Here is a 20,042-nt window from a genome sequence, read left to right on the forward strand (position 1 = left end):
TTCATTGAAATTAAATTTCAGTGAAAATAAACAGTTTTACAGTATATTGTAAATAACATTTTTACTACTATAATTTCCATCATGATTTTTTCGCTTAAAAAGTGTTCCATTCTCCCCTATTGATTGCATCCATTGTTCCACTGATCCATGGTAATAGGAACAGTGGACCAATGAGAATTGAATACTATTTCAAGAACAAAAACGAGTCTTGTGGTTCTCTCATTCACAACAATATCTTGGCGATCATCAATCTGATTATTAAAAATCTGATGTAGGTATGTGGCTCCAATTTTTTTATTTTTTATTATTAATATTTTATTTATTATTTTTTTTATGACCCTTTATATAATATTTATTTGTAATAAAAAAAAAAAAATTGGAGCCTCATACCTACGTTGGTTTTTAATCAGATTGGGTGATCTACATCTATTAAAGCAGTATATGGTATTTTAATAAAAGTATAAGGTATTGTTATAATTTAATGAATTCATAGGGACAGGGATAAATTAAAAGCAGTTAACTGCTTCAGGAATGCTTTGATTATTACTGTGAATATATCTAAAAGCTTCAATAACTTATTGGCATATTCACAGATTTTCTTGGTAGAACAGAAATCCGGTTATCTGACATCAAAAAAGAACTGAGTGATCGTGATTTACGAGGCCCGTTACAGAAGAAGTTACTATTACATGAAGTAGACACGGGTGATGTGAGCATCAAGCTGGATCTCAAATTATATGGTGAATCATGACGATGAATACTGACATTGAAATGCAATTAAACCATGGTGACGGGCTGACCTACACTGTCAGTCATCCATGTGACAGAATATGAATCATATCAGATTAGTAACATCAATGAAGGCAGACAACTTGAATGACAATCATTGTGGCTGTGACAAACTATGCATTATACTCATCTTAACCACACAGTATGAATCATGATGGTGATGCAACAAAGACATATGGATTGACATGTGCTTTACACATACTGTAAAGTGCTACCCCAGAACATATTCTCACTAATGTTGTGTATTTAACAAAATGGTGACTACAGAATTGTTACTCCATGTAGTATCTAAGTCATATAAGTTTATTGCGAAGATACCTCAAAGTATGCACGAAGACAGTACAGTGGCAGTATCGATCGATGCACAGCGGAGGTCGATGCAACAGTGTACTGTCTGAGTGGTATCTTCATAATAACCTTATTATTATACATCTTTTCCTACCAAGGATACATCATGGGAATGCTGAAATCTGAAAAGTTTAGAATAAAATCAGCCAACTTCTTTGTATGGAGTCCTGTCAAACCCTGGTGGCAGCTATGTTTGTTTTTACCTTGCCCGTACCATCAAAGATGGAAGGGAAAGGTATATTAAGGGAAAAATTTTGTCCGGCGTTGTCGTCGTCGTTGTTGTTGTCGTCGTCGTCGTTAATAATTGTTATTGTGTGCATAATAACTTTACTAATTCTATTCCAAACTTCATCAAACTTGGTCACCTTATTCATCAGTATAAAGTCTTCCCTGAGTTTGAACAACAGATGTCCTGTATGAAAATATCATGCAAAAATTGAGAAAATCTGATAAAATATTTTGACTGTTTCTACTTGACTGATCACTGGTGATACACATCAAAGGTCACTGATCTCAGTGGAAATATGCATTGTTGTATGTGTTCAATGAAGCAAATGATTTATCTTGTAATAATATCCTTGGTAATGTATCTCAGAATCCCATACTGGGTTTCCAAACCAACTCATGGAGAGATTGCACAGTCTGATAGACATTTGCAAACCTACCAATAAAATCTTTACAGAAAACAAGATGTCAGAAAATCAATATAAGCACTCCTATGAACTGGGTGCCAAACTTTGATCAAGATCTGAAGCTAATAGAAAATCTGTTTAGTTCAAAGTTATCAAATCAAAAACAATACATAAAAAATACATTAAAAGCAAAACATTTCATCCACATTTTAAAAAGAAAATTGTTCTAAAATATATGTATTCTGTATTAGACAAACTTCATTCGACAAATGAAAACTCACAGGAATATGTTTCAGCTATTAGAACAGAATGATAGAGTTTTTATAATACTGGTTTAAAAACGCACTTCAAAGATTGCAGTGTTTGAAGATTTGCATACAAAGCAGAGCTTGCAAGATGATAACTATTCATAAAGGCTGTTTTTTTTTTACTTTTCATATAATACAGTAGTCACACAATGAGGCAGTTCATATTTGTCTCAGTGAATCATTAATTTTTGACAGACACCTGTACAAAATACTTGGACTAAAGCCAGCTAAGATTTTCTGTTATCTTGCATGTTTTATGAATCTATTCACGTCTAAATGCAGCACTTTTTTTTTTTGCGATGAGGCATTTGTTTTAATACTAAAATATCTGAATTACTTTGAATAAAGCTGGAAATTATGTCCCTTAATATAATTAAACAAATAAGGCACCAATGTTTTTGTAAGATATTTACATCTTTAAAGGACATTCGGTAGACTGATTCCCCACTGTTGGTTCAACCCCAAAACTTGTTTGTATTCAAAATTAATTATGACAATGCATATTTATATTGAAACAAACTATGTTAAAGGGAATTATATTATATTTATAATTAGAGGACACTTACGCACGTAATCACGCCATATTTGGAATTCGCATTTCCTAATATGGTACGATGAAAATACCCGTAAAATACCGCAAAATTACGGCATGATGTAACTTATGGCGTTACGGTTACAGATGTATAATTACCTAACAGTCTTGTAGTAATTTGAGTATCAGTCATGGTAATCTATTAATCTAATTTGCTGATAGAATCTACTGTTACATGAAGGGGAGAAATCAAATGTCCATCCATCGACAGTAAAACTGTGTTGAGTTGTTGCCTAAAAATATATTTTGTTTACCACATCACAGCACAATGTTGTAATTATTCTAAACACACATATACATATATGTGAATGAATCAGTGCAGGTTTTTTTCTCCACTTCAGTTATCACATATTGGAAAAAATTTATTTTTTTAATGTACTGATTTATCAATTTTTTTTTAGCTTGCAAAGTTGAATTGTACAAATCATGAGGTTTATAAATTAACTTCAGTATAATATACTTTGCATTTCAAGTTATCTCCATGATCAATATGTGTATTATAAACATCTTTCACAAAATCTGCAAACAAATTTAAAATTAATATTCATATAGTATTTTTATTCAAATTTTTGACTCTGAAAGCGTAAGGAATAATTATCGGGTATCAGTGCATCAAACTAGATACCTACACTTATTATATATATGTATATATGCCATACTTGTGACTCTTGAAGAAATACTCTCATTTTCAAAAACATTTGTCCACTCTGATTTCCAAACAAGTTGGAATACACATGCAGCTCTGCAGCATTAATGAATAATATTAAAACGGGAGGGTCGTCACCTTTGTACACTCAGGAATTGAGTCCAAAACGATAACACATGCTAAAAAAGCAAATGCTCCTGGGTAAATACTCATTTGTGAACAAAGGCATGCGCAGGCCACGCAGGCTTTAAGCGTGAACCGCGACTTTATACAGAGGAAATTGTTATTTGAATCTCTATTATTTTATCTTATTATACATGTATAATATGGCAGTATGACCAATGTAATTTATCTATATCTATGAAGCTCTGTGGTACACGTATAATCTAAAGATTTGACAATTCAAACTTGTGTATTTACTGGTAATTGAATGCCTACATTTAAAGTATTATGTCATAAGGGTCCCATGTGATGTTTACATTTTAATGCATATGAAGTATTAACCTGGTTCTTTTATGAGTAAATGTGTACCGTTACTAATAATGTGCTTTGCTCTTACTGCTCTTTCCAATTTGTTTTGTACCAGCTGTTCTCAGCAATGTCACCTTAAGCAAATCTGAAATTGTTATCAGCGCTTGATTTTCTACTTGTAGGGATATTTAGTTACCAGTACCTCCAGTATTTTCTTGTTTGTCCTTTTATTTTTATAAAGCCATTTTAGTTTTTTTTTATCAGAAGATCATTACCCAAACTTCATTGAAGATAATCACTGCTTTACTCTGCATGAGATACAAGTTTTTTTAAAGTGCATCACAGTCTTTGTACACCCTGTTATGGGTCCTCGCTCTACGTTCACACTACATGCAAAATGCATGATGCACAACACTCTAATAATAGTTTCTGATGGTGACATTGTGAACATCGTAAATTGTCCATAATTAATGAGAATGCCAAGGATGAAATTGTATTTCTTGCCATACTGTATGCATCAATATCTCACATACATTGTACATATCGTAAATGTTTTACTGTACAGTTTATGACTTAATGTGTTACACAAATCAGGCATGCCATGCTACATAATGTACATTAACAAAATAAAACCACATTTTATCCAAGACAAAACAGATTCTGCGTTTTCTTCATTAATAACTCTTACTACGTGACCAGAACAATCTAGGATAATCTGTTCGCAACATAATGTGAGACTAGCATATAGTTGGGATGAGGCTAAAAACTAGTGCATTTCTCAGATTCCATTTCAGGCTTCTGTGTTCAAAGCGTACAATAGATGTCTTTGCACAACTGTTTCACCGATATCTGAAGTACCAATCACCAGATTGCAATGCGAAGACCTGCCTAGTTTTTAGTGAGAATACATGTCTAACTAAGTTGCATCTGTTCTTAATATCTCTAGAACTACTCAGCAGATGTCAATGAACTTAGTAAATATGCTATGGGATTGTCCAGACGTGATCAGGTCTTGGTTGAATATTAAGCTTTTCCATGGGTACATGGGCGTAATCCTCCAACTGCATAGGTTTGAAATTAAAATCTGTGCATATTACGGTAATTACCTAATTTGCATGAATTGAATTTTGCTGTCCAATATCTCTGGTACATAATGCATTAGCTAATTGAGCTTTTCCGATGATCATTAGATTTTAAGGAAATGCATACATTGCTCTGGCCACAATCCTCTGAAATTTGTCAAAATGGTTCCAGCCAGTCATATTAGATCAAATGCAGAACGATGTATTGGACAAGACCCTCAAATTTTAGCCTCTTCAGGGATACAAAGTCCACTGTAATGAAATGCCTGGGCAGATCTAAAACCAACCCACCCTGACAAGGTTTGAAGGTTGGTTTCATAATAGTAGCCAGTACCTATAACCCCTACTCGGAGGAATTTGGTTGGGATAGCTATACAGATGTAAGAATACATTGGGTGTGATATGTACTGAATAGTGTCTTGTGTTTATGCAATGGAGTGGAACAGTGTGTGCATTTATTTGCGTTTTCGTCAGATTGTCATGGCATTATTAAGTTATTATTCACACCTCACAACTGTGGTGTTTGTACATGTAGTTTACTTTAACAGTGACACTTATGGTCAGTATCTTGTAAACATATGCAGGAATGCATATTTCAAGGAAAATCACACACTTTTGTAAAAAGATAGTATCGCCAACCATTCTACATGAAATTCATAATGGGAAGGGAAAAATCATCCCTCATTTTAAAATGGAATATGCTATAGAAGTCCTCAAACAAAGTCAATATTTTAATGATCAAGCATCCAAAAAATGCAAATTTTGGTTGATGTGCATTTCCAATACATACAATAAGTTTCTAAATAATTAGAAATCTGAGCAGTAAAATTTAACTTCATTTGGAACTTGAGTAAATTATTTTTTCGTAGTGGAAATGTTGAATTATTAGAATGGATTTTGGAATTAAAGATGTCAATAACAGAAAAAGGGAGGTAACAAATCTTAAGCACAACAAGTTTTAGTTCTTGTCAATATGACCATTTTTAGCCAGGTGGTTAAAAAAATGTTTGTGTTGCATACTCGGATGTTATTCCCATAAAAGCCTTTAGATGCCAATCTTGGTAAAGCTGGCATGCGTTTGGTGGCTTTCTATTTTTAGGTACTCAAAATAGGCAAACTAAAGAACAATTGTTTTTCACAAATTATTTATTACTGGTGTATGTTATTCTTGAGAATACCATGAATCCCTGTTATAGAAAGAACTAGTTCAACAAGTGGAATTTTCCAAAATGTTTAAATTTATACAATTCACTTCACTTCAAACAAAATCTTGAAATATGTGTAGTCCTATATATTTGTTGGCAACACGCAGTTTCACAAGCAAAAACACAGTATGATGAAAACACGCTTGGATTTCTCAATAAATATACAGGACCAGTGAATATCGTCCAGCTTTGAATAACACACAACAAACTAAACCTCCACAGGATCTCTGAGTAGCTCAGTGAATTTCCTGATTTTGGTAGCTGTGGACATATCTACATACTTATCACCAATATTAACAACCATACCACCAAGTATCTTTGGATCGACCTGGGAATGAAAATTGAAGAATATATCATATCTAGTCAAGAAAAGTAACATGTCTGTCAACTTTCCCCTACATGCGTTTATTGCCCACACACTTCTGGAAATTATAAACTATCGCGAGTAAAAATATTGATACTTGCCTGCACATCTAGTTTTAATGATTCTCCTTTCTTTAAGAAACTTTTAATTGCTTCTTGTAAACTCTTCAGTTCTTTATCATCAAGAGCCTGGAAAAACAACATTATTAATATGGGACGACCAGATTTTAAAATTGATAGCCCCGATAATTATGGAAGAATTTGCAATGTTGACATTCTCATTACATGAATGCAAACACTGTAATATAAATGTGTCAAGTTCATGTTCCGTAGTTATTTAATGTCATACAGATAAGTGTGAATAGATAAAATCCCTACATGTATATGTATGAATGAATGAATGTATGTCACCAGGGGGGGAGTTGCATGACACGATTGGCTGAAATACTCGTCTCATTTGCATAAATTAATATTCATGAGCAATGAAAAACTCGTCTTTTCAGTAAAATTGTGCCAAAATGCTTTCCGATAGCATACATGTTAGTTCTAAATTGACCGATTCTATCGTTACGAGCTGGAAAAATTATCGGAAAAATGATGTAAAGGTATTTTTTGAGACGCGTTTTCGAGCGGACTCCAGCTAACTGTTGAAAGTAAGCACAGATTTTCTCTTTACCCTGATCATAGCAAGTTGCGATATTCATGGAGAATGCAGAGGCACGTTTAAATTTCACTCTAGTATTATTGCTCAAAATTGCTCAAAATGTTTTCGGTGACTTTTATTAGTGACAAGTTACCTAATTAGTATGCATTTCGAGAAACCACAGTGTGTGTGCATGCGCAGTTTGAAATGGAACAGATTTGAACGCAATACCATCACGCGTAGAACTCGGGCTCCAGCAATAAATTGTGGCGTCAAACTGGTCGTTGGTTGAATTGTTTTGCAATAGACATAATTTTGGGGCCTATTTGTCTATGAAATGTTTCTAAGTTTTGTTGTGGATTATTCTGTAAAGAAATTGCTGAAATTATTTCATCTGTTTGAAAACGGGACGTTGTTGCTTTGACGATGGGCTATGGGCGACTGACGTCGAAACGTTCCATTCAGATCGGATGGCGCCCTCTCATGCCAATCCCCCCCTGTATGTCACATTTGATTAATTTCTGTAGGCTAGAAAACAAATTGACAAAATGCAGTACTAATATTTTGTCAATTTCTAGTATTCCAGTCTGGCTACTAATTTCAGTCAAAATGAGGCACATATACAAGGCAGAATTTGACACATCGTAAAAAAATAACTTTTCAATAAACAAGCTACTCTCTGATTGGTTTGACAGTTAGGTCTAAAGGTAACCAATCAGGCACAACCTTTTAAGTAGCATTAAGCAACAAATTTTGAAAGATGGCAGCCCTAAGACAAGAGTTGGTAGTCTTAATTTTGTGCCCTTATTATGCATGTAGGCATGAACATCAATAATAAATAATTTGCAAGCGATAGGGGGTTCATGTCTGTTTTAGTTTATAAATTTTCCCAATATTTTAACCTTTAACTACTACTAATTGGGAGAATTCCTTCAGATATAAATATTTGAAGATAACCTTTATTTCCAAGAAAGTGCCTTGCTGAATGTCACCTAAAATGTGCTACATTAAACCAAGGGAATAGTAAGTTTTTATATTCAACCATACCTGTGATGTTGTTACTACACATACTACTTCGCCACGATGTGCACTCATAATACGACCAAAAGCATTGAGGACTTCGGTTATTTTCTTCAGTCTACCATTTTCTGCTAACAGTTCAAACAAATTGACAGTGACCTGCTGACAATTCTGTTTCTGCAACACACCAGTTAATGCTTCTAAAGGACAGACAGAAAAAACAAAGATGTCAAAGTTCAGAAATACAAAATAACTATAAAAATGCATCTTTACATAACGGATGTCGCACAAATTTTACTCCATATATTTGGCAACATCAGGCACTTTGATGTAACCACATCCATATACTTTATTTTTGCTTGGAATTAATTTTTGCTGAAGGAATAACTCTGTGAAAATAAAATCCAGCATTCTGTGAGTTGAGTCAGGCCACTTTGCAAGTTTTTCTGCGCATTACTGTCACTGGCAGAATGTAGAATCAAGATAGAAACTATTCATGTGGTCTTATTTTAGGTTTTACCGTTATGACAATAATTTGTTATCACCATTATTATTCTTCAAATCAGTGTTCTCCCCACATAGAACAAAGCATGGCGGTACCGCCACGCTTGGGCTCGGACCGCCATGCTTACAACTTCACCGCCATGCTAATCCAGCATTCTGTGAGTTGAGTCAGGCCACTTTGCAAGTTTTTCTGCGCGTTACTGTCACTGGCAGAATGTAGAATCAAGATAGAAACTATTCATGTGGTTTTATTTTAGGTTTTACCGTTATGACAATAATCTGTTATCACCATTATTATTCTTCAAATCAGTGTTCTCCCCACATAGAACAAAGCATGGCGGTACCGGCATGCTTGGCAACCCGGCCGCCACGCTTGGGCTCGGACCGCCATGCTTACAACTTCACCGCCATGCTAATAGGATGCAAAGTTTACATCCATTTGACCCGCTCACACGTAGCACTGCATAAATTATCACAGTCTACGCCACGGCGGTTTGAACTTGCCGGGACAAATTAAACAGTCCCATTGTTAAACACGTGTGAAGTACAGACGCTGTCAATGGGGAACAAATTGTCACTCAAGTTGCAAACACCGAGATGTTATATGACAAAACATGTAAAGGAAAAAAAGGTGATGCCGCCCGGCTAAAACGAACAATCACGGCTAGCACAGCACAGAAACGGAAGCGTGTAGAAACACAGAAACGGCGTGAGGCTGGTTTTGATAAGTCATGGAAAAAGACATTTCCCTGGTTAAGGTCAATTGTTCAGGTAAGATTTCGTAATTTTAGAAATAAAATGCCAGTGTGTGTATGTTTTGCCGATCGTAAGAACACCGAACATGGTAGGCCTACACCGATTTCAATCAACATCTTAGACACGAGGCTGGTATAGACACGGCATGAAAAAAAACATCACTCTTTACTGTCAACTATTTTTTAGATTGTCGTCACGAGCTATGATCGATGGAATCCCGATTTGTATACATAATTCTATAGTTACGTTTTAATTTTAATTGAATAGTGACCTCATGTTTTTTTTCCTCAAAATTCCCGAGTCTCCTTGTCGTTGACCTGACAAAACCAACATGTAAACAACATGTTTTGCAGACGATATGCTATCCATACGGCACTGGGTTCCCGATCGTGGCACATATCAAACGTTATGTTTACATTTATTTGAACCTCAATCCTCATTGTGTTTTTTTTTCATTTTTCATTTTTTCCCACTAGGAATGTTGTGCAGTTTATGCTTGAAGCACAACATGATTGCAAAGAGTGGGTCTTCTTTATGGAATAAAGTCCCGTGCACGTCTATGACGAGTTTAACTACAGTAAGGCAGCCAATGTTTGGAGCACAACAAAGTCAAGGAGGATTAGTTTAGACTAAGTTTTATGGAACAGTTCACATTATATGACGATCTTGTCAAATTATGGTATATTATGTAAAGTATTATGTAATTTAAATAAAGTCTCTCATACATTTTAATACTGTCTTGTATGTTTATTTTTGTGAGTGTGAATCCTGAAAAATATGCAAATTAGTATGCAAATTAGACTGCCATGCTTGCCTCTGAGCCTGGGGAGAACAATGTCAAATGCTCAGTTTATCTTTCGAAATCAGCTAATTTCTTGAAAAAAAAATTGTGCTGTTTTACCAGCAAAATCCAAGCCACAAAATCGTACTACTACATCGACAAATATCTTCCGTGTTCCGGGCATGCAGGAGCCACGCAAGACAAGTCTGCGTGTAATACAGATTCTTTTGTTTTATTACCATACTATAAATAAAATCAATTTACCTAACAGTAAAACTGGTTTTCAGTGGGTTGCAACAAATTGGCCCATTTATGTTTTAGTTTAAATTGAAGCATACTTTACGACAGCGGAGCTAAAAAAAACTTGTGTTTTCTAAAAAAATGCTACTTTTTGTATGACTTTAACACGTTATTTACTTAGCATTTAAAATAAAGGACACAGTGTTTAAGTGTCAGACTGTAACAAGCAGCAAATAGTTATTGTGTAATACTGGTACGTGTAATACTGGTAGGAAAAAACGGTTCAGTTGGAGGATGCAAGTGTCGGGAAAACAACAAGACATTGATTGACTGACTGCTTTATGTGGACAGTGGTGTGACCCTTTGTTTTATTTTTTGACAATCCGCAAAATTTAAACATCACAAAAAGCTTGGACAGCTCAAAACCACGAAAACTAGCGAAATTGAATATTTCTACAGTACTTCGTAGTACTGAACAGCGTGCTTGTTTAAACAACGTAAACATGTCAGTTTACACATGGAGGTAAACTCCATGGCTTATATGAATATTCAAACATACCAACAAATAATCGCAGTCGTGAAAGCCGTACAAGAGCCGTAACACGATCGACGTGACGTCATGGTTTGGGTTTTCAGCTTGTGTAATGTTCAGGTCATTGCAAGTTTAAGACGGCACTTGTCGTTCGACCTTGATTTTGTGAAATGCAGAGGTTGACGTCTTTGTCTCACAGTAGTACACTTTCTAAGAATGAATAAACACTGGCGTAATTCTAGCTGAATGAAGTGCATGATGCCGGTCTCAAAGACAGAGCTATGTCACAACCCCCAAATGTTGCCTGGACCATGGACGTACTAACACTATGTTCATGCCTACATTCAAGAATAGACAATGAATTTTCCTATTAACACCTCTGTTTTCCCCAACACTGACCAACTTTGCCCCAGGTTCTGGTTCATCTTTGAGAATGCACATTTTTCAGTTTGCAGATACTGTTTATATACCACTGAAAACTCGGAAAGTGGCTTAGCTTGACTCGACTCGCAGAATGCCTTCATTCGACTTTTGGCGACTCGCAGAGTGCCTTTTTTTCCCAATATTTCAAATTCAACTAGTCAAAAATAAGTGAAATTAAATTCCATACAAAACAACCAAAAAGTCTATTCAGCGAAAATTTATTATTAGTATTTTATAGTAGTGCATAATACTGACAAAATAAATTGAGCATGGATTGAGAGGAGTTAAACACATAACACAATTTAATTTGGATAAAAAATCAATATGCAATGTACAGACCTTTTTTTATTCTTTTGTTCAATGTTGGATCCCTAACAAATTCTGCAAACTTCTTGTCCGAGTCCAGCAGTTTCTGTAAAAAAGAGAAAACATCACGACCTTTATTATGCCTAACCATTATTGCAATAAAAAATACCATTAATACCGTACTTCCCGGATCATAAGCTCCTTCCTAGGTATACCCCCACCCTTGTGTTTTTTTTAGATATTTAAGGATCAAAGGGCATCCCCGGTTATAGGCCCAGGGTGTTTTACCAGGCGTTAACGATAGGTTAACATTTATTTAAATATGCCTGTAAAAAATATGTTACATAGCATAAAAACTGTTGGTATGGTAGTCCTTTTTTTGAAGTGTGTGGTGGCCCTCACAAGGACCAAGTGGTTTGTGCTTTAATGCGAAAACTCACATTAATTTCACAGTACCTGGCGAACAACGCAACATGGTTCATACTCCTTCTGTTTTGTTAATACACATGATGAAACCAATGTTGCAATATTGAACTAATCCATATCTTTTTTGGGTGGCAGCTTTCGAAAGATTTATCAAATATGCATTACTAAGCATAAAGCGACAAAGTCATCAAGCAACGTTAGGTTCAATATTGTTCCCATTGTTGTCTTTTACCGTAAAAACTTGATTAATTCACGGTCTCTATTAAATCGTGCACCCATTTTATTTTCGAACGCTAATTTTTAAATGTATCCTTTTAATTCGCGTCATTCAAAAACATGTTTAAAATTGTATCATTAATTCGAGGACAAGAATAAAGTGGATAACTCAAAATATATTGCATGAAGACATTAAAAATGTACATTTTGTTTGAGTTTTTATGTTATCAGTACTTTGTGTAGCCACAATCGCAGATGATCTCCGTCATCACAGCCTTTCAGTTAGCAAGCAGTTTAGGTTCGGTAAAGATTTGACGTGAAAAAAATCATTCCCCCACGACACTACAGATGTTGGGCAAGATTATTACTTAGTCGATAAATATCCATCGGTCAACACATCGATTACGAATTTCTGTGATGGAAAGCTTACTACAGGGCTTTTCGTCGCTGGTCCACAGGATTGCATCGACCATGTGTCTGCCATTATTCTATTACGTCATTTAAGTGACCAGCCCTATGGTATGTAAATTGGCGTTTTTGATTGGTCGGGCAATTGACCTCGTGTCACATTTTTATTTTACCGGATTGGGTAAAAAACACATGTATGTTTTAGAAATCTAACCTTGCACATATAATCGTGTTCCTTGACCATGGAAGACATAACCCCCAGTTAACTCTTAGCGTCCATGGTATTTGTGAGAGTTAAAAGATTTTTTGAACAAATGACAAGTAACTAAATTGATTTGAGTCAAGCTGGGTGGCCCGAATTTAAATATCAGTGCATGAATTCTGGAGGTCATTGCCCAATGCCGCACGTAATTCAAATGCGTGGTTATTTATAGTTCAGTCAAAATGAACATGAATAATTCGATCGAAATGCGCTGCCCAGAGTTTGTTATATTATAGTAAAATTTTATTTGACATATGGTATGTTTATGTTTGCGTAATTATTATGAATGCATCGCATTATCAAGTCAGTGATATTGAAATATTCACAGACCAAATACCCCGGGTCAGTGCCCTAACAATAGTTAAAAAAAACTAATTATCATGAAAGCAATACATTACAAAGTTGAAATATTCAGAGCCGGTACAATATTGTAAACAAATTTGCGTAATTAGAAAAGCAATGCACTAAGTAAACAACATTGATATATTCAAAGCCAGTACAGAGTTGCATACAAGTTGTGTAATTACAGTACCGACGAATAAATTAAAAATTTTACTAGATTGACGCGCTGGGCACGAAAGAAAAAGGTTGCTAAGGTAACACGCCAGTTCAGTGCGTGACTTGGGGTCAAACTTGGGTCAACACACACTTGATGTCAGCATCGCCGCGCAACAGGTTTCACAAAGAAGTACTTGCGTCTCAAAATGATGTCGCTGATCACTCAATTGTCACAGCATGTGTTGTGTCATGTCCATGATGCACCCCGTTTCGACTTTGGCTTGCTTTTCCTTCTTAGTGCATGTTCTTGTTTCTGTAAAATGCGATCTCTCACCAAAGTATTAAAAAAACTTTGAATTTATACTTTGCATGATTATATTTGGTCAACGCAAAACATTATTTTTTCTAAACATTTTCTGAGACCATTTTTATCAACGCAGGGTTATTTTTCCAGAGAAGATAGGCTTCGTAATATCTGCCATAACATCACCCGGGCGATCTTTTGGTCCACATTTTTCTTTAAAAAAATCAAATCCTCCACAAGATCGCCTAGGGCGGGGTATCAGCCGAATCCGGAAGATGAAAGTGCTTGACAAAAAAAACAAAACAACCATGTAAACAATGAACACATGGCTACAAAAATGCAATCAACGGGGAAGAAGACCACCTTATCCGAAGCAACACTGAAATAGCAGAAATCATTGCCGATCTGCTTTTAAACGACGACAACGAAGATGGTGATTTGGTTTGACGGCTTTACTGCCGACGACATGTCGAACAATTAATAATTTGTGTCTGACGGTATTGCCTAGAAAAAAAGGCAATGCAGCCAGACGGCTACTTTGTAGCCACGTGTTCATTGTTTGTTTGTGTACAGAGTGACCTTTGCCATTTCACTTTTCCCATTTCAAGTGTAACATGGTGCGTGGTCCTTGACGTAGTGCGTGTTCTCTACCCGACTTAACGCCATGAATGTCGCTAGCCACGAGTCACTAAAACAACGTCATGTAATCGTGGTCATTGGAAAACAAAACAAATCACTAACAAATTTATGAAAACAGCTCCTTTTTGAATCCATCTAAAAGTACTATTTTAATTCGCGCACCAAAACCAATAATTTCCGTTTTTACGCTATTAATTCGCGCACTTGAAAAAATAATTATTTTTACAACCACGAATCGAGTTTTTACGATAGTTTAGTTTACACTTTACCTTTACTGTCTTCAGATCAGTTTCAATCTGGTCTAGCTTCTTCTCTTTGCTAGCAGCAGAGTATAATGCATGAGCATAGCGTCCTCCAATACCATATATCTGAATTGGAGGCTAGTAGAAATAAAAAAAAGTCACTGTCAATGACAAAATCACCATATTCATGTAGTATTTCTCAGAATCTAACGAGTACTTTTTATTCACATGATATAAGTGTACTAGTAATTGTACTGTACGTCACTCTCACTTACCTTAACCATCTGTGCTTTTGCCACAGACGTGCTAAAGCACCTAGCCTGCAAAATAGAAACAATTATTACAGTTTATGCATAACAGTCAGGACTAACCATAAAATGGGGTATATATTCTGATCAAGATATTGTTCTATATTCTGATCAGGATATTTTGCCTTAGATCGCCTTGGTTCACTTTATTACTGCTTGGTGCATATTGAAACAGGTATTATGTATACTTTCTTATCCCAAAGACCTACATAAAAAGACAGAGGTCAAACATACAGGGCAATTTTTTGATACCTGTTGTTAATGTATTTTACACGCATTGTATACAACTCTACAAGTCCCATATTGAACCAATTAAAGGATATTCTTCTATCCCGATTCTTTCTACCATAATTATGACTCTAATGTGATTTTTTTACCTCTTAACAATATTAGCTAGTGTATTGTACCGTATAAATTTGTGATCCTCTGCATGTTTGTAATATTATTTAGCATTCTGTGTAGTTGATTAACTTTATTGTATCTTAGTAGTGTAGTTTTATCTTTATTCTATTTTATCTTTATTTTTGTTGACCATATAACAAATAACTGTAGTTCGTTTTAGGGTTGAATAAATATAAATATTTAATCCTTACTAAAGTATTTAGTTCGTTAAGACAAAACATCAAGATTGAGATATATTTATCCTGATCGAGATGCACTTGTATGAAAATCGGGATATATGCCATTCAACAATTAGTGTGTTAGGATTCCATAATAATGTCAACACACTACGATATGAGCAACCTGAGATTTTCCTGTAATAATTATATTTTCTTTTATTTTTCACGATGAGATTTAAGAACATTTTTGTAACTACCAACAACAGTTCTTTGAACTGCTGTTATACACGATCGATATATGACAAAAACAATCAAGATGAATGTACAAATTTAAATATTACATGTTATTTGAAGTTGTACGTGCAAAATTCGTAGACGACGCCGGCTCAAATCTGAAAGTTTGTTAGGAGCCGGCTTTTTTGTCCTCCTACTGCCACCACTATTTCATGACAAACAGTGAACTTTTACGAATCGTGAAAAAATATAGTAAGTTAAAAGGATATCCCTGCATACATAAACTACGAAAGTATTATAATATTGCTGAATAGATATAGTATAATTCTTACCAAAATCAACGACCTGGAAGCAGCCATGATGGAATATGACCAAAACGATACCCGGATGTTGAACTCTAAACCACCTAGCTTAGTTTGCTTGATTATACTAAAAATAACAATTCCGTTTATTACAGTTAGGAATTATTTGTTATAAAGCATTTTTGCCTCATAATAGTATCAATACTGCCAAAAAAATAATTTATACATGGCCATCATTATTTATATAACTTTTTCGTGATAAGCTATTAATAATTACTGACCTGGATGGTCTTTATTAAACATGGCGACTGCTCTGTGAAAACGTGTGTAATCAGGTGGCTGGGTTTTTTGGTTTGAATTGTTTGATTGAACTATCTGCTGGAATCGGATCAGTGAGTGATAAGTGGAAAATGCCGCGCTATGAAATGGCTCTTATTTTCAGAGCCCTAAATAGGGTAAGTGCACATACTAACGATATCCGTCTTGTTATTGACAGGCGACCTCGAATGACCTCTCCAGCGAATTAAATCATGTAAATATGATGAAAATACACATATGATACGTTATATTATGTTCCATTCATTAAAATATCTGTCTTGATTTATTATAAATTGAAGTGAATTTTCTATTTAATGTTTATTTTAAAATAAATTCATGTAAATAAACAAATAATAATAATATTAAGCCTACGAAAAGGCCTGGATCACGCACCTGCCCTCTCTAAATACTACCTGGGAGCACAGTCAGCTGGCATCGGTGTCGCTGGGTGTATATGATAGAGGGAAGTTGTGCAACCAAATTTGCCGAGTTCGCAGTTTTTCGCAGATAAAAAAATAACTAAGGCAAAACTCACGGTTTTTCATCATTTTTGTAAAGAAGACATTATTCTCCATCAATAATCCGCTCAAAACAGGAATATTTCTACTAATCCTTGTGTTTTTTCGACGTTTTTCGAAAAACTTGCGATTAGGCTGCGAAAGTAGAACATTCCGGAAGGGTTGAAATGAAAAAGCAATGGACACGGGGCCCTTTTGGCAACGGCCGCAAACGTATCATGTCCAGCCATTGGTTTGCCACATAAAGGTCAAAATACGCGTTCTATTTTTACGCATTGTATTTGGCTCTTCCGTTTCACCCCCTCCGAAATCTTCTACTTTCGCAGCCCAATCGCAGGTTTTTCGATAAACGTTGAAAAAACACAAGAAAAAGTAGAAATATTCCTGTTTTGGGCGGATTATTGATGGAGAATAATGTCCTCATTACAAAAATGCTGAATAACCGTGAGTTTTTGCCTTATTTATTTGTTTATCAGCAAAAAACTGCGAACTCGGCAAACTGGGTTGCACAACTTCCTTTTATCATATACACCAAGCGACACTGATGCCAGCTGACTGTGCCTGGGAGGCACAGTCAGGTGAGTCTACAGAGTAAATTAACAACTGGGAGCTGTAGGAATTACCTTCTGATTCATACATGTACATTATCGGAACTATTATTTTACCTGGTTTGTCTTTCAGTCTGAAACTATTTCTGCCATGAAGCGAGTTGGCGAAAGTGTCATTGAACGAGGCGGTCAGATTAGAACCATTGAAAACTTAGGAGAAAAAGATTTACCGTTCAAAATGGTGGCACACTCACAGGGTTACAGAAGAGGAAGGTAAGTATTAGGGTTGACATCAACAGTACATACAACTAACTCTTGTCTTAGGGCTACCATTATCGCTCCTAGTAGCTGAGGTGTAGTACTTTTGTTTGACAAAGTATTGATACTTTATTTTTTATTTCGTTACAGTGAATTTCATGGAAGCATAAATGTTTTGTTTTCACTACTGTATTGGTGTCTCGCTTAGAATCTGTGCTCGTATCAGCATAGCAGCATTTAATTATGTGTGCGTCTCATATCAATATTTACCAGTATTTTGATTTTTTCTATAGATATATAGTTATGGAGTTTGATGGAAAACCTTCAATTGTAAGTTCAATGGTTGAATATCTCCGACGAGATGTGGATGTCATTAGACCTGCAATTACTAAACTTAGACCGTTTCTGAACAAGACAATGGAGTGTGACGGACCTAAGAAAATAGCACCACCCAGATCACTATCAGATACAATGTGATAACCACCAAATATATGTACAGTTTCTTGCGAGATATATTCTTGAACATTTTTGCGGACAACTCTTATTTATCTTCTTTGTCTTTCATATTCAAAATTGAATGAACACATATCGGTAATCCTCCAAGGGATTACTAAGGACTACTACCAATTTTTTATATGTTACATAGCTGCTTTGTGGAATGGTATTTTTGTTTCAAGAGTTGCCCTACTGTGGCTTACATGTAGCAGCAGGTATTAAAAGTTTTACTACGTTTCCAGTGAAATGACATCAAATAAATGAAGTTTTTGACTCCCATGTGCGAAGCACAAAATGGGAGTCTTTGCAGTTAGTGTGTCTGTATGTGTGTGTGTATGTGTGTATGTGTGTATGTGTGTGTGTGTGTATGTGTGTCCGACTGTTCCACTGCTATCTCAAGAACCATACATCGGTTTTTGATGAAACTTGGTGCATAGATGCTCTGGGCCAATGCGCAGATTTGATTAGGTTTTGGTAAAAATCCATGCTCGTTAATTACCTAATTTGCATGATAATTAGCTAATTTTTAGCTGTTCTATGACTGTTCCACTGATATCTAAAGAACCACTCATTGGATTTTGATGAAACTTGGTACATAAATGCTCTGAACATATGCGCAGATTTGATTAATTTTTGGTAAAAATCCGTGCATATTAATTACCTAATTTGCATGATAATTAGCTATTTTTTAGTGGTTCCATGACTGTTCCACTGATATCTGAACAACCACTCATTGGATTTTGATGAAACTTGGTACATAGATGCTCTGAACTAATGCTAGGTTTTGATTAGTTTTTGGTAATAATCCGTGGATACTAATTACCTAATTTGCATAATGATTAGTCAATTTTCGGTTTTTCCACTGATATCTCAAGTACTAATCATCACATTTCAATGAAACTTGGTACATAGATGTCATACGACACTGCACAGACCTGATAGTTTTTATGGTAATATCAGTACATATTAATTACCTAATTTGCATAATTAATTAATTTTCAGCATTTGATATAAGTAGTTAGCATTACATTTCAATGAAACTTGGTACTTACATACTCAAGGACTATGCAGAGATTGATTGTTTTCGATAAATATTTGTGCATATTAATCACCTAATTTGCATAATTAGTTAATTTTCAGCTTTTCCACGGGTATCTCAAGTACTAATCATCGCATTTCAATGAAACTTGGTACATAGATCCTTTAGGACTATGCAGAGACCTGATTAGTTTTAGGGTAAATAATTGTGCATATTAATTACCTAATTTGCATAATTAATTTTCAGCTTTTCTACTGATATCTAAAGTACTAATCATCACATTTCAATGAATCTAGAATTATGCAGACCCAATTAGTTTCCGGTAAATATTTGTGCATATTAATCACCTAATTTGCATAATTAACCAACTTTCACACTGATATCTCAGGTACTATACATCACATATCAATGAATGTACATGGATGCTGTAGGACAATAGACAGACCTGAATAATTGTGGGTTAAAATCTGTACATATTAATTACCTAATTTGCATAATTAACCAATTTTAAGCTTTCACACTGATATCTAAAGTACCGTAAAAACTCCAAAATTTCGACCGGTTTTAAATAATTGGTGTTAGATATGTGACGTGTTTTTAGAGTCAAAATTAAGGTGCATTTTCGGACGGTCGAATTTTTCAGAATAGAAATCAGCAAATGAAAAAATGGGGATGATAGACAGTGTGCTTCATTAGTTTTTAAAAAATGCAATTGACGTAAACTTCCTCGTGTTTCACGGTAAAAGCAAAGGTCGTGGCCGAGTTGTAACTCAAAATCTAAACAAAGTCATCAATCAGTGAGTATTATGACAAGCAAAACAAAACA

General features: G+C 35.1%; 3 protein-coding genes across 5 annotated transcripts in view; 2 read left to right on the forward strand and 1 right to left on the reverse strand.

Moving 5' to 3' along the window:
- Nucleotides 1–4,440, forward strand: part of LOC100368708 (intersectin-1-like) — a 61,792-nt gene extending 57,352 nt beyond the window's left edge. For 2 of the 3 annotated variants that reach the window (XM_085505741.1, XM_085505742.1), the window contains one exon: nt 594–4,440. In XM_085505741.1, the coding sequence (XP_085361867.1) occupies nt 594–751 (158 nt within the window). In that variant the 3' untranslated portion in view covers nt 752–4,440. The remainder of the gene's footprint in view (nt 1–593) is intronic. The other variant, XR_014931012.1, reaches the window with a different exon arrangement.
- Nucleotides 4,441–6,088: 1,648 nt separating this feature from the next.
- Nucleotides 6,089–16,150, reverse strand: LOC100368866 (ATP synthase subunit O, mitochondrial-like). The gene is made up of 7 exons (XM_002730639.4): nt 16,071–16,150; nt 14,912–14,956; nt 14,664–14,774; nt 11,675–11,747; nt 8,127–8,299; nt 6,539–6,625; nt 6,089–6,401 (listed from the first exon to the last, which is right to left on the reverse strand). The coding sequence occupies exons 1-7, from the start codon at nt 16,095–16,097 to the stop codon at nt 6,282–6,284; spliced, it is 636 nt and encodes a 211-aa protein (XP_002730685.1). The 5' UTR covers nt 16,098–16,150; the 3' UTR covers nt 6,089–6,281.
- Nucleotides 16,151–16,340: 190 nt separating this feature from the next.
- Nucleotides 16,341–18,424, forward strand: LOC100367955 (small ribosomal subunit protein bS6m-like). Its single transcript, XM_002730633.3, has 3 exons — nt 16,341–16,495; nt 17,558–17,697; nt 17,976–18,424. The coding sequence occupies exons 1-3, from the start codon at nt 16,451–16,453 to the stop codon at nt 18,157–18,159; spliced, it is 369 nt and encodes a 122-aa protein (XP_002730679.1). The 5' UTR covers nt 16,341–16,450; the 3' UTR covers nt 18,160–18,424.
- Nucleotides 18,425–20,042: the final 1,618 nt, after the last annotated feature.

This window comes from Saccoglossus kowalevskii, chromosome 11, assembly GCF_978046115.1.
Source record: "Saccoglossus kowalevskii chromosome 11, keSacKowa6.1, whole genome shotgun sequence".
Classification (NCBI taxonomy): domain Eukaryota; kingdom Metazoa; phylum Hemichordata; class Enteropneusta; family Harrimaniidae; genus Saccoglossus; species Saccoglossus kowalevskii.